This window comes from Rhodnius prolixus, unplaced genomic scaffold, assembly GCF_049639745.1.
Source record: "Rhodnius prolixus isolate KJV_2025 unplaced genomic scaffold, Rpr scaffold_9, whole genome shotgun sequence".
In the NCBI taxonomy this organism is placed as follows: Eukaryota; Metazoa; Arthropoda; class Insecta; order Hemiptera; family Reduviidae; genus Rhodnius; species Rhodnius prolixus.
The window spans coordinates 23,886,700-23,901,582 of record NW_027411604.1 but is presented as its reverse complement, the minus strand read 5'-3'; the positions used below and the strand labels follow the sequence as shown (position 1 = coordinate 23,901,582).

Here is a 14,883-nt window from a genome sequence, read left to right as displayed (position 1 = left end):
ATAATTACTTGTTGGTCAGAAGAATTTTTTCATCTTATATTTGTTCGTGATGCTGTAAATGTTCATCTTCCGACCCAGATGTGTTGTAGAAGGCTGTGAAAAATGTCTCACTCACATATCTGCTAAATATTTATTGTTTTACAAAAAATTGTAAAACTCGGAAAACTGCGATGGGCAGGGCACGTGGCAAGGATGGGGGATGAAGAAATACCCAAACAAATTATGGATGGTAGCGAACAAGGTCCCAGGAGGGTAGGCAGACCAAGAACGCGATGGCAGGACTGTGTGGCAAGAGATGCTTTGGTATTGCTTGGATTCCGTAACTGGAGGGCAGCTGCGCAGGAAACAAACGCCTGGCGGGCACGTCTTGAGGAGGCCAAGACTCTTCATGAGTTATAGCGCCATTTAAGAAGAAGAAGATTTATTGTTCCCATCTTAGAACTTTTAATATGAAGGTGCCCACAAGAATATTTTCACTCGTAGAGATACTTCGTCATTCTTCATGTTAAAGTACTGCCGATATTTTTATTATTTTTTTAATTTGATTAATTCTTTTATTTGAAAGTTTAATTCCGTTTTCTCGCTCATTTAGTTCACATTTCATCATGTCACTGGTTTTGTCTCCTGTACTTCTGTTTTGTTCCTAATACCTTTTCTGCTAGTTACTTTAGGGCGCTCCAAAATATATCTTCTACCGATTCGCAGTGTAGATTTTACTTCGTCTTTCTTCAAATTTTCCTTTAAATTGAAACAATCCTATCAATTGTCCTACATCATAAATGAAGTTGCTTCCTCTTAATTTTGCATTTGAGGGTATTCTCCTTTAACGAAGGGGTTTCGCTAGAAAGTCGTCATATCAGCAACAGACACCACTAAAACTGAACACATCTTTAATACTGATCGCATTTATATTGTTCATTAACATTTGACAAGCCTTTTGACGTTTTAAACGACATGCACTGAGCAAAGATTCCTTCCTCTCTGACATAACATTCTGGTCTCCTAATCTCGTATCTTTACATTATAATCCAATGCATTACAGAATTCATCTTCCGATTTTTGCTTTCTTGATTTTTCATTGGTGTATGAATAATTATAGAATAATTGCAGAATTTTCCTTCAAAACTAAATCAAAATATTAAGTCGCTTGTTCGAGAGAGTTTTTATTCAGTTGCCAGAGTACTATTTTTACCTCCCACTATTTAGGGGTGTTATTGTTTACCGTCACCGTATCCTCTTTCTTTCATTTTAGGTCGTGTTGTAAAATAATAATTTCATGAATTTTTTCCATTTTTGAAAAAAAGCTGGAGAAAATTAAATTACATTATTAAAGCAGCATCTGGTCACTTGGTGCAAGGAAGGGAGATACCTTCAAAAAGAAGAAGAAAGTAGCATATGTTTTTTTCCAGAGTAAAATACTGCTAACTTAAGATAAACCTTATCAATGCCAAAATTACATATGTTTTTGGTTGCTATCCGTTAAATTAAAAGTTAAAGACCTCGAGTCGGTGAATGGAAAAAAAGGACCGAGTCCGAACTCAAAAGGATTTAAGTCGTTCTGGATTCTGCTCCCCTGATTCCAGGAGATTTAACTAAAGCAAATTAACCAAAGGATTGGAACTGGAGTTGTCTAATCGTTTCAAACACTCTACTGCGTGTATTGAATCAACTAGTTCGCTTCTAATAAATGTTCTTCATTATCTAATATTATAGCGATTATTTTTTGTTGAATTAAATGTTTTTGCTTTGATACTTTAGAAATAATTATCTAATAATATTATTTGCTTTATGTTATGTACAAATCTACATACATGCAGTATCAACATACAGTATGTACAGTGCATAATGTTCGTTGCCTAATGTACCCTACATAAAGCTTTATACTGTGTTAAGAAACATACAAAATAAATAAAGAAATAAATAAAAATATTATTTTATAATTATTGTCAGTCTTCTAAAAAATCTTGGAACTTATGCCCCCTCAAAGCATCAGTATTTTAAGCTTGCCGGGTTTTTTATTTTGGCGTGGGGATGGATTTTACAAGTTGGAATATGTCAGTGACTCCTAAATGATAGCCTCTAATCAGTTAAAAACTTTATTTCAGCGTAACATCTAAGTAACTTCAGTATTAATTATTTTAATAATTATCATTAATTTGCCCTAATTTTTGGGCGGTATCACTTTTTTTTTTTAAATAGGGATTTGAATCAACTCGTTCCACCATTGGAATCGTTTCAGTGGACCGAGTCCGCTCGAATAGCCCATCACCACTTCACAATAGTCGATTGTCATTTGCTGTAGTTCATGTTTACGTAATAATCCAATGGGAGCCCTATGGCTCAGCAAAAAAGTTATTTTGGTTATTTTCGCCTAATTTGATTATCAGTTTTATTTTAAATCTGTCTCATCATTTCGAAAAGTTAATGCACAGGTTTTTTTTTGGGGAAAGGTTATATGAAAGTAGGCCAAGTTTGTTTTTTTAATTAATAATGCATATTTTAATTGAAATTGTTTCTGTATAATTTTCCCACACTTGAGAATAATCGTAAATACGACTCACCCGAGTAATGTGATATGACTGAGCATATAATCCAAGAGTGGCTAGCGGATTATGCAGCTTTAAGTCCTGATGAGCTACACACTTTTGCGAGTACCATTCATCTTAATTCAGAAGTGATAAATGCTGTATTTGCAGTTTTAGAAGACCGCCAGAAGTATTGTGAAGTAAGTGCATTTTTTTGTCATCAAAATGCAGTTATTGTAAATTAAGAATTACGCATATTTATTCCTATCCTAAAAATGAGAGAAACAAAGTGGGTGGAGAAGTTAAGGAAAATTAAAACGTTTGTTTCCGACATTTTTAATTGAACTTCTATTATTCATTAAAAAAAAAGAAAAGAATACTGAATATCTGTCTTAATTTCACTGGAATGCCTTACAGCTTGTTGATCCAGTCTGCACTATTTTGTTTGATTTCTACCGTTCTAAAGAAATTGAACTTAAAAGATTCACGTTGGTATTTCTGCCTACTCTTATATATGTCTACTTAAATGCTGTTGCTCATGGAGAGAAGAAGGTACAGATATATTTATAGAAGTTTAAAAATTGCTTATTTTTGTAATAATTAAATAATATTCAACTATTTATTATAGAGTTGTCGGGGTGTTGAAGCTTTATTAGTTGGCTTGTACAATCTGGAAGCTGTTGATGATAATTTTGAAGCACAGAATGTATCCTTTCGTCTTCCGTCTCTTGCCCAGGCCTCTCTTTATCATGAAGTAAGTGAAACTCTAAATTGAAAATATTTAGCGTTTTTGAATCTTTCTTGTACCAGTTTTAAAAGGAAGCATTGCCTTCGTGATTATCGAAATGAGTGTCACCATAGTCAAGTTTTTTCGGTTAAAAAAATATTTTGAATAAATGGAGTTTTTTTATGAATAACTCAATAACCACATAAGGAAAGTGCCGGAACTCAAGATACAAATTGTTAGTTGAAATGCACGGATTTGGACCTGTTTTTATTGAGAGATTACAAAAAATGGCAATTAATTCGTTTGAGCAATTTAGGGCGCAGAATATTCTAGTACATGAGCGAGGTTGAGGAAAATGGTAGAAAACAAGAAAAGGAAAAACTGTTTTTTCCGTTACAAATATTTAATTTTTGATGATCGGGAACTGATTAGCTCAATATATGGCAGTTACAGACCCTCATTCCAGGATTCTAGTTAAACTTGCTATTCTTAGATTTTCTCTTCTTATGATGTGTACAAGGTCTTCTGTAATGTAAAAACATTATCGGCAGGCCGGCAGTGAACCAAGATGGCTACGGACGTCATTCTGCCATAGATTAGACTAGTCTAGGGATGGAAACCAAAATAGGCTCACTATGTCGTAGAACTTCTGTTCTATTTCTGTTGTTTGTGTTAAGGGATAAAATGATTGACAGCTCTAATCTTAAGTTCTCTTACTGAGTAAGCCCTCCAGTAGAGTTAGTTTTCTTAGTTGCTGCTATTGAGCATTATACATTATTATGAATTGATGAATATTGTTAAATGAATACTACTAAATATTATTGCAATGGTTATTAAATTAAATTTATTTTATTAACTTTTGCAGCCCATGAGCCTAGCTCCATTATCTTTAACAGAAAGAGCATTGCGACGTCTTGAAGAATGTAACACAAAACTAGTGAGATGGGGACCTTTAACTCAAGTTGAGAAGATAATTGCGCAGAATAGATTAGTAGTGATGACAGCTCTTTTATTTATTTATAATCAGCACATTAGTTGCCTTCAGAAATATTCTCTTGATCAACTCTGCAAAGTAGTTTCTAAGTAAGTATTATTATTATTTTTTTTTTTTTAAATGTAGGATCATAAGTATTTATAAATGTAATATATTTTGTTTTTCTAGGTTAGTAACGCAAGGTTTTAATAAACCAGGTAAACGTGTATCTTATAGTAGTGATGTACCCAGAGTTTTACCTAGGATACCCGTTTCACAGAAATTTCTGTTGGAAGTTCTGTATAGTTTATATTATTCTATGTGAGTGGTTTTTTTTTCCTTTTTTGTATTGAAATTTAATAAATGTGTTTTAATTGAGTGTTTAATATAAACAGATTTAATGGAGATGTCATTCTTGCATTACAAGCCGTTGAAGAGGTACATCAAAGAGCCTGTTACCAAGGATATTCTGATGTTATGTTAGTCACTAATGCAATTAAAAATGCTACACCTCCTGCACATTCCGGTTAGTTGTGCTTCACATTAAAATGATCAGTTTTTTCTTAATTAAAATTATTCTCAATTGTTTTAAGAATGGCTATTTTAAATGTCTCATGTTTCTTCATATTACATAGTTGAAATGATGAAATGACATGAATTAATTGTGAATTGATTATCTCTGTAAAGTATTTTGCTTCGATGGCCTCTCTGTTTTTGCACAAAAAGCCGATAAGATTTATACATTATTTTCTGATTTAGAAAATTTATGAATGTTATATTGTATTTGAAAGTGTAAAGTAGAAATAACAAGTGACCTTAGACTTCAAGGCGATAGAACAGACTCTTGAATGGTCCAGGGTTGTTCTTCTTAATTTTATGAGATAAAAAGTGCCGGACCTCAAGCACACTAGCAAGATTATTATTAATTCCAGGAAAAGTAGAGTTAGACAAGAATAGTAGTGTTATAATTAGTCGAACTAGGCAAGAGTATACTAGCCTCAGTAAAAAGCAGCAAATTTTGTGGAATAAATTTTTATAGACATCAACATCTAACAGGAATTTAATACAATTTATAAGCTGGAAAACTCGATTGGCAGACACTTTTTCCTGAGGAGTATTGCTGACCTAGTCTGTTTATTTCTACGTTTATTAGCTAAATTGGTTTTAAGTGATCGGCTTAGTGACAAAATGGTTTTTCTTCAGACAAAAAGCGCCTTTTTAAAACAGAATCACAGACATTCTTATTTGTTTTCCAGACATCTAACAAACCTCTGCAGATATTTTATTATTTTTATCAAATGTAGCCAGTATTATAATTACATTTTTTTTTTTTTATTCTAGGGCAAATTACTGATAATCCAATGGGAATAAGTTTAGCAATTTCACCTTCTACTGCCCCTACAGTTGTCTCCAAATCTATGATAACCAATGCATCGTTTCGAACCAAGAAATTGCCAGGTATTTATTTCAAGTTAATTAAATTTTGTTTTGTATTCTGTTATAGATTCATAAGCAGTTATTTAGTGAATAGAAGTAAGAGTACATCTAAGAATGTGACTTAGCGAATATAATTTTTTCTTAGGCATTTTATCTCTGACTAACTTCAAATTCCAGGAGATTGTACTTCATTTATATTCTTTAACCTGCAAGATGTTTTGACTTTTTGATTTTTATTACTTTTATCTAAATTCAGGTATCTTTATTGTTCCTTCTAACTTACAGATGATATTCAAAGGAAACCAAGAAAACGAAAGCATTATAACTAAATGAGATATATCTGATTTTTGGGCCCAAAATAAATGCTCCTCTGTTACGCATTAATATACACAGAAATCCTTTCCCGCTCCCAAAGTATAGTGTTTAAATTCATTGTGAATTTAAAACAATACTTGTGGTTTTTGTTGAATCTTTAACATATAATCTTATTTATATATTAAGAAATTCAAGTGCATCTTAAAAACAAATAAATTATGTTTATCCAAAAAAAAATAGCTTTTTTTTTTTACTATTTACTAATATTTACATAGTTTATTACAAAATGAGTTTGAAAGTTTAATGTTCTTTCGTTTCCACAGTAATCAGAATATTATAATTTTTTATTTATTTAGTACATATTTCCGTAAACAGCCGACACGGCGATCTTGGCAACCATTTTGTTTATCTAATACGAAAAGAGATTTAGAACTTGAGAAACAAACTTTGATTTCTTTAGACTTTTGATTGATGTAACATTAAATAATAGGTTGATACTAAGCATGGATATTCGAATTAACTTATCTTATGAACACCCATCGTTTATCTCACCCACCGTTTTCATTTCTAATGCTCGGAATATTGGTTGCAGAACATTTAGTTTACACTTTATAAAACAAATACATATTTCACCATACATCTTTACTTATTTTGCTTGTGGTAACCATATAAAACCAGAAAATTAACTTTACAGAAGAACAGTAGGAATATTAAAGTCCATACTAATTTAAATGCAATTGAAAGTCTTTATCTATTTCAATTTATTAGTACTTCTTAACTGGATCAGTTAAGTGATATTATTCAGTTAAACCATTTTTGCAGAAGAAAATAGAGTTTCATAATCGAACATTTCAGATTCTTTTACCTTTTAGTACATTGGTAGTGTTTAGTATCGTGAAAAAGTTATTAAAATTTATTTTTCATTTTATTTGATTATTATAATTATTAATTTGTAGAATGATTAAAACAAAATGAATAATCTATCCCACTCTTTGTACAGATGATATACCAATACAAGTTGGACGAGGAGAAGGTGATTCAAGTGGTCTTGGTTCAATTACTGAAGAACGTGAAGATGGATCCAATGTCGCTGGTGCAAATACTGGTGAAAATGCAGCAAATGCTGGTAGCGGTGGTGTTGGAAGTGGACAAGCTAGAAGAAGTCTACCAAAGATGGCTGTAAATTTTGGAAAGAAAACAAGAGAAAGATTGAGCAAGGGTAGAAGTTTATCTTCGGCTGGTCAACAACAGCAACAGCAACAACAACAACAACAACAGCAGCAGCCACCACTACAACAGACTGGGCAACAACGAGGTTCAACTATTAATGGTAATGATACTTGGGACGGAGATAGCAACGAGGTGCAAGAAAATGACAGTGGTATGGGTGATAGTGTACCGAGTGAACCGCCCCCAAATGGTACTGCACATCATGACCAAGATACTAGAACAATGCAAGTTAGCTCCGTTTAGTGTTTTAAGGTATAATATTTTGTTTTTGTTTTGTTTAAAATTAGTCACTAATATTGGGATGGAAGTGTTCCGAGATAGTTGGGCCAATGTTAGTTATTTTAAATGTTTCTTACTAAAATTTTCACTGAGGCTCAGAATGATTTTCTAGAAAAGGTGTAGGTGAATAATATTTTAAACTTCTATTTTTTTTTTGCACAAAAATTTATTATTAAACATGAAAAATTTAGTGATTCCTTGAATCTATGTAGTACGATACTACTTCCCACTTGGTATTCTTAAGAGAATACTAACAACTGTTTTTCGGAATAGCTTTCTCTGATTCAGATCATAACAATTTTAATTAAAATATTATAATAAATGCATGTCTTTATCACCACCTTGTACTGTAATGTCGATAGAAATTTTTATGGAATCGAAAGAAAAAGACGTCATCACTCAATTGCTTTCAAGATAAATTTAACCAATCACCTTTAGTTTCAACCAACGAAATATGATTGCCAAAATTAAAGTATTTCATATTCTTACTTGTGTTTTGTAAACAAATGATTACCTTCTTCTGTTCTTCGTATGAAAACATCGTTAAAGTAAACAAACATTAATTGTTTTTAGTAAAAAAAACTTTGTGCACAGGACGTTAAGGGGATATTTAACTTTTTTTTTTATTCTTTTCTAAAAAAATATTTTTTCTTTGATTAGTTTACTTCTTTTATTTTTTTAAAAAAAATAATTTTTCTTTGAGGAAGTATTGCATATGTTGCATGGCGTGCGCACAAGCAAGTGAGGAACTAGATTGGTCTTTCAAAAATAAATAATCATCGCAGGTCAAGCCTGATGTTCCGCTTATGTATCATCACCATTGTATTTGACACAAAGGTTGTTTTTAATATCCATCACTAAGAAGTTGAATTTTACATAAATTATTTTTCATTTCATGTTCCCTTCCCCGCTCAGTGGCGCTAGTTTTTATTTCTTTAGTTTTCTACCTTCAGTGGACGTTAGCGATCGTCTTGCTCTGCAAAACACTGTTCCGAATCGTCCTGAAAAATCTAAAGGATGTCATGACAGGGCTTGTCGGATGGATGGTCTTACACTACGCAACTTTGAAAATTAAATTTAATATGACGGTATTTCTCATTCCGCTTTTTTTAGTAAAAGTGATTCATTTAACTTCTTTTTACTTCATGTAAAAAAAGGTTCTATTCTTAATTCATCTTGCGAAGAACGATCTTTTATGAGACTTTGCACAAGGTGAACTTCAATAATCAAATGTGTTAAGACTACTTCCTTTACGTCCAAGCTCTTTATTGTCAATAAAACAATGGATGGAGAAGCGCCCAACGTTTTGTTTTGCTTTTAAGATTAAGGAAGTAAACTACAGTAATAGTTGCTTAAAAGTTTTACTTGATACCGTTGTCCAGAAAAATTTACTTTTGAAGGGTTTTTAGTTACTTTGAGCTTGCTCTGTGAATCTGCTCAAAAAAACTATTGAAGTTAAAAAAGTTAAATACAAAATTAGAAGTAAAAAAAAAAGAAGATTTTAATCTGCGTAAAATTCATTCGTTCCTCTCTTCCACCAAATGTCTAAATTTAAACTGTACTGAGTATTTAGTATAACTCATGTATGTAAGATTTCAAAAAAAATTTACTAAGTTCTTTAGAAATAATCGGTTATTTCTCTGTGAATTTCAGTTTGCATTTGCTGGATGGCTTCTAACAAATTTACCACAAAAATATGGTTTTCAATATATATTTGAACTAAATTTTTTAAATTATTCTATTTTAAGATATTTAAGGGGGAACTATTTTTTTATGGGGCTTTAATTGTAAAAGCGACCCTTTTATTAATCAATATAAAGTATTAACACTTTCATTCCTAGTAAATAGATTTAGTGTAAAATTAGCATAAATATTTGAAGATATTAGAATTGTAAAATAACATAGTTACCTTCTATTAATGGCGAAATAACTTAAATTTAAATGGTTGTTAATAATGTGCATTCTAGCGGGTTTTCTAAATGACAATATATCATTAAAAGTATTGAATAATAAGAAAAATAATGCCTTTTATCTTTCATAGTTTAGCTATCTCTTTTATTTTTGATTCTTCTTAATAGTTAACATTAAAGTATATTCAAATTATATAAACATTTTCAAATTTTTATTTGAATGAAATTAAAATAAAATTGGTTTTGTGTTCTAGTATTTAAAGAGACATTCAGACAAACAATCAAAGGCCTAAAAAAAATGAAATTCTTATTCCATAATGAGAAAAAACAAAAAATCTATTTTCTTCAAATATATGGAGGAGGAAGTTATTTAATTTTTCATGGCTTTTATATAAAGCTCTCCTAAAGCGCATTGGTAGCATTTCCGATAAAAAGAACAAATCTCATATTTCCTGAAATATTCATTTTAAAAAATTATTATTTTTAATTGTGAATGTAGAAGTTTCATTAATCTAATTATTACTTTGTTGAGAAAACCATTGTTTGAAATCAGACATTAAAATTTAATGAATACATTTTAAATATAAATATTCAGTTAACCAGAAATCAGAAAATTATATTTGAGCATATGTGGGTTTGTTGTAAAGCTTGCGTGCATGTGGGTGAGTCATTAGCTAATAATTGTAACCATAATTTTATCATGTCTTTTTTTTTTTTAAACAAAACAAAGTAGAATCAATTATTTAAAAGAAAAAGAAATTTAGATAAATTGTTATAACCCCAAATTTTGGGAATTATGTAAAATAATATTGTTAACTATTGAAGAGATTTTAAATATGTGTCTTATAAATGCATTTTTCTATTTGAATTTATACACATCTCTTGTTTAAATGATTGCTAATGATCAAGTCGTCAAGCGAAAGGACGTCAAACCATTATTTTTAACATTTTACAGTAGTTTTCTCCATCAGCTGTTATGGTTGCAGCAGTGACAGATCCAGTTTACTTATTCGTTTATTCTTTTATAGACGAAACTGTGGAATGTGGTTTGCTCCTCATGTTGCAGTCATACCCCACACTGATTTTTGCGATGTTTCATTCTAATTCGTACAACACACTTGTCAACCCTCTTTCAAGTTCAAGTGTTTTAAGTTTTGTTTAATAATCAGTTTAAGCAAAAAAAATGGGTTCCTACAAGCAAAGATGACATTTAGATGACACCTTTTAAAGGAAAGGGAAATACAGTTTATGTAGTTCCTCATAAAAAAAATATTCACAGATTACCTTTCCTACTTATTACCATTACCTGTAGTGAAACAAATCAAGCACGTATTCAATCAATAGTGAGACTTTGAGCAAGAATGGAAGAATTTTCCCAAATTAAGAATTTCGTCTTCCTTTTTTTCAATTTTTTTTTTCTTGTGAGTCAAGTTTTCAAGAAGGCTTGTTAAATTAAAAATATGAATTTGATTTACTTTAAAAAGAGCAAGCCACCATTTTTGTTTTCCGTGTTGTACTGCCTATTTGATAGTAGTTCTATAACAGCAATTGTTTCAAACAATTGATGTGTATGATATTTTAGAAAACTAAAAGTAAGTGGAGAAATTTACTTTTTTGAGAATTTTTTTTTTTTACTTCTTTTCATTATGTTATATATATATTTTTTTCTTTTTGTAACTATATGTATATAATAATTGTGAATAATCCTAGAGGAGCAGTGTACTTAGCTTTGTCGTAGCCTCCATCCAAATATAATTGGAAATTAATATCTTTATTTTTTATAATAATCGATTATTTTTCGTACATGAGAGAGAGAAAAAAAACATATTATTTCCTTGCCTTTCATTATATATATATATATATATATGAGTATGTGGGAGTGTAAATGAATACAATATACTTATATATAAATAAGTTTTATTATGCAAAATTAGTTTAACAAAAATGAAGAAAAATTAAACTAACAAAAAATGTTGAAGATAAATATTACGTGGGAATAAATTACTAAATATTTCATGGGAGCAATAGGCATTTTAATTGAACTATTTATTTGGAAGCCATTTTAAAATGAGTAGTATAAAATATGGATATTAGTCTTGAAAACAAAATAAATTGATGTACTTAAAGTTTTTAGAGAAAAAAGATAAAATAAAGAATGGATTTTATTATGAATCGAGAAATTTAGATGGTATATCATTAAATAGCTAATCATATTTCAAGCAATAAAAATCGCCTTCTACTATTTTTCACTTTTTTCCCCCAGATATTTAAAAAAAAAGAAAACAAAATAATAATTATTCTTCACTGTGATAAGCATTCTTGACGTATTCTGTTATTTATTATAATTTTAATATTTCGTTTGAGGGCAAAAATACATTTTTTTGAATGTTCCCATTCCTTCGTATTACTTGTTTTGTTCACAGGGAAATATGCGGTAATGTTTCAAGACTGTCTAATGAGTATCATACTAATTGAAAACAATGATAAAGTATTTTGATTGGAATACTTTCATAATTTTAGGATTGGAAGGTTGCTGCAGTAGGTTTAAGCGATTTTACATATCGATAATCAGGTATTTTTTTTCTCCATTTTCTACCAACCAAATTCGCTGCTTTAAAAAATTTTTCCTTTGACTGCTTATACATTCTTATTTAAACACAGAAGAATAGTTGAAATTTGTGCATTTCAAAAAATACCTGAATTTTTTTTTTTAATGTTAGTCGTGGTTCCTACCGGATTCCCTGTTAAAAGTTCTAATTTTTGTTTTACGGCACTTGATTTTTCCTTGATCGAAGACTTTAGAGTTAATCATAGGATGAATCCACTTTTTATGACATTATTTTTCAATGAACTACTTTGTTTTGTATTTTGTGGAAAGAAAATGTATTTAAAACTACTTAATCCCGTAATAACACCACTTCGTGATATAAAATAGTGAACAAGCTAGCAAATTATTCCTTTTAAAAAAATATTATTTGCAGTAGATCCCAACTTAAATGAATTGTTATTCCAAACGTAATTTTCTTTGTCTTTTTAAAAATATTTTTTATTTTAAAATTTTAGATATAAAAAACTGTTTAATTGCTCCGATATTATGAATAAAATCCTATACTTTCCTAGTTCAAAAGAGACTTTTATTTAATCAGAAATCGATATCAGTAATTATTTTTCTGGGGTCAGAAAGATTATTCAGAGAGACAAATTCCAAATTATGCTGAATTATTACGGGTAATGCGCTCACTTCATTACAATAATAAAAATAAAAAATGGGGTCAAAATTAGGGAGTTCTTTCATTTAATTAGTACTTCAAAACAGCCTTATGAATATTTTAATCAAATGCTTCTTAAAATTCATTCCTTTCTGCAGCGCTTAGGACTTGAAAATCGGCAGGGCAACCAATGCAACAAGCGTCGTTTTATTTTATTTTTTTTGTCAGATATTTCATATGACAAATCTTTTTGTTTAATCCTGTATTTTGATGCGTTTTATTTTTATTTAATTTCATTTACAATTTATTGAAAAAAGATATTGTTCACGCTCGAAGTTAAAAAGCTACTGGACCGCAATTTCGTAGCAGGAATTTCAAAATCACGATTTCTTTGACCTATTATAAATTTCTTTACAAAACATTTAGGATTTAACAGTAATAATTTAGTAAAAATTGTCTTTGTTTTCAAGTTAAAGGGGTGAAGTAACTTTCAAGACGCGATTCCTGATTAAATATGATGAACTGATCGTGACTATGCATAAAAATACTAGTATTTGTGATATAGAATTTTAAAAAATAAAGTGGAAAAAATAAAATTGATTTATTTTATAATTTTTTTAAAAAAATAATATATTTTAATTATTTTATTTTATTTTATCGTATGTATATTTTTGTTAAATCTATTCTGATATGAATAAAATTCAAAATAAGTGTTACAAAAAGCCAAATACTAATCAAAAATAGTATTGTTTATTTAAGTTCCATTCTTCCAGTGTACCTTATACTTATTAGTAAGTAAAACATTATTTACCTCTTTAAAATCTATTTATTATATAATAAACCTGACATTAATTGAAGAAGTTAAATATTAAAAAAATAAATTGTGTCTCTTTCTCTTCAACTTATAATAAAGCATACGATTTAAAGTATTAAATATATATGAGAAATAAATAAATATATATAAAATAAATAAATATATATATTGCTATTATATCATACATAATACTACTGATACTTATGCTTATCAATCAATAACTATATAAAAAAATAAAATGTATTCAATCTTTTATTTATACTGTGGTAATTGGATGTTTTCAAAATGTTATTGTTGAATAAATGTTTATGAAGTAAGTTGGCGTTGGTTGTCATTGTTTACATTTATTTTATAACCGTTTTTAAATACTTTGCTGTTAAATTTTGTATATTGAGTTTTCAGAAGAAGTAAATACCAAAAAGTTTAGGGGAAATCGACTTTCATACTCATCTCTTCCAATTTGATCCTGACATTCACCCACATGGTGGCAGTTAGACATTGTACAACGACTTACTTGCCTCACTAATGGCAATTTACATTCTGGGTGAACCCAGGGGACGCAATAGATTTATGTAATCACTTGTTTTTATAATCAGGACGTACACGTCACTTCATCAATGGATATAAAATAAGTTGCCGTCGGATGATCGTGTGGTACAACCTCGAGAGTAGTTTCCGAACCGTATTACCAGACAGATGAGACTAGTCCCTAGGATCTCCAATTCCGTCTAATATACTGATGGCTCCAACAACTTATAATAAAGGAAGGAACAGGAACTACAGTAATTCCTTTGTCCCAGAATCCGTATTTGGCTGGTCATTAGCACAATCTTTCTGAGGTTGTGGCCATTATTTATCGTGGCTGGGGGATATTAAAAAGAAACGGGACAGAAGGATAATTATCTATTCTGATAGTCTGGCGGCAATCAAAGCCACCTTTGCCTCACTCAAAGTTAATAGGGTAGTTTGTAGTGAACAGTTAAGTTGGGGTAGACTTCCTTGTTAGGTGGCACTTTAATGTGTTAATAGGCGCCACGGTAGCCGAGCGGTTAGAGGCGAGACCTGTAAAGCTAATATGTATTGTGATACTGGGTTCGATTCCCGGTCTTGGGCCTTGGATTTTATTTAATGGTTAATAAAAGAAATTTACAGTAAAGTATGTTTGCTAGACGCCTCCGTCCACGACACCTAATTGGTAGTTGGGCGTTTACTTTACTTTACTTTACTTTTAATGTGATAATGTACGAATTCTTACTGTATTTTTAGAAAAATTAAATATTATTCAAATATGTTATGAGTTTTATGAAAATGTATGAGTTGGAACCTTAGGAATAGTAGTGAAAGTAAGTAATGGTAACAAGAATCAATATTTTGACAAACTGCTTCCCGTACATTCAGACCGGTATCGGATTTTCACCACCTTCACATAATTGGTGTCGAAATTCTATAAGTGGAAGCAAACTC

The 14,883-nt window shown here is 30.2% G+C and overlaps 1 protein-coding gene across 6 annotated transcripts; it reads left to right on the top strand.

Annotated features, from left to right (window-relative positions):
• The first annotated feature begins 2,246 nt into the window (after window positions 1–2,246).
• Hyccin (PI4KA lipid kinase complex subunit hyccin) lies at window positions 2,247–13,736 on the top strand. 6 transcript variants are annotated; one of them, XM_074128056.1, is made up of 9 exons: window positions 2,247–2,725; window positions 2,943–3,077; window positions 3,154–3,279; window positions 4,118–4,335; window positions 4,415–4,546; window positions 4,621–4,751; window positions 5,567–5,683; window positions 6,978–7,459; window positions 13,076–13,736. In XM_074128056.1, exons 1-8 carry the CDS (start codon window positions 2,576–2,578, stop codon window positions 7,448–7,450), a joined length of 1,482 nt encoding a protein of 493 aa, XP_073984157.1. In that variant the 5' UTR covers window positions 2,247–2,575; the 3' UTR covers window positions 7,451–7,459; window positions 13,076–13,736. The 6 variants fall into 6 exon arrangements, with proteins under 6 accessions (XP_073984157.1, XP_073984154.1, XP_073984153.1 ...); XM_074128053.1 differs by having other exon boundaries at window positions 11,820–13,736; XM_074128052.1 differs by lacking the exon at window positions 13,076–13,736 and adding an exon at window positions 9,651–10,111.
• Window positions 13,737–14,883: the final 1,147 nt, after the last annotated feature.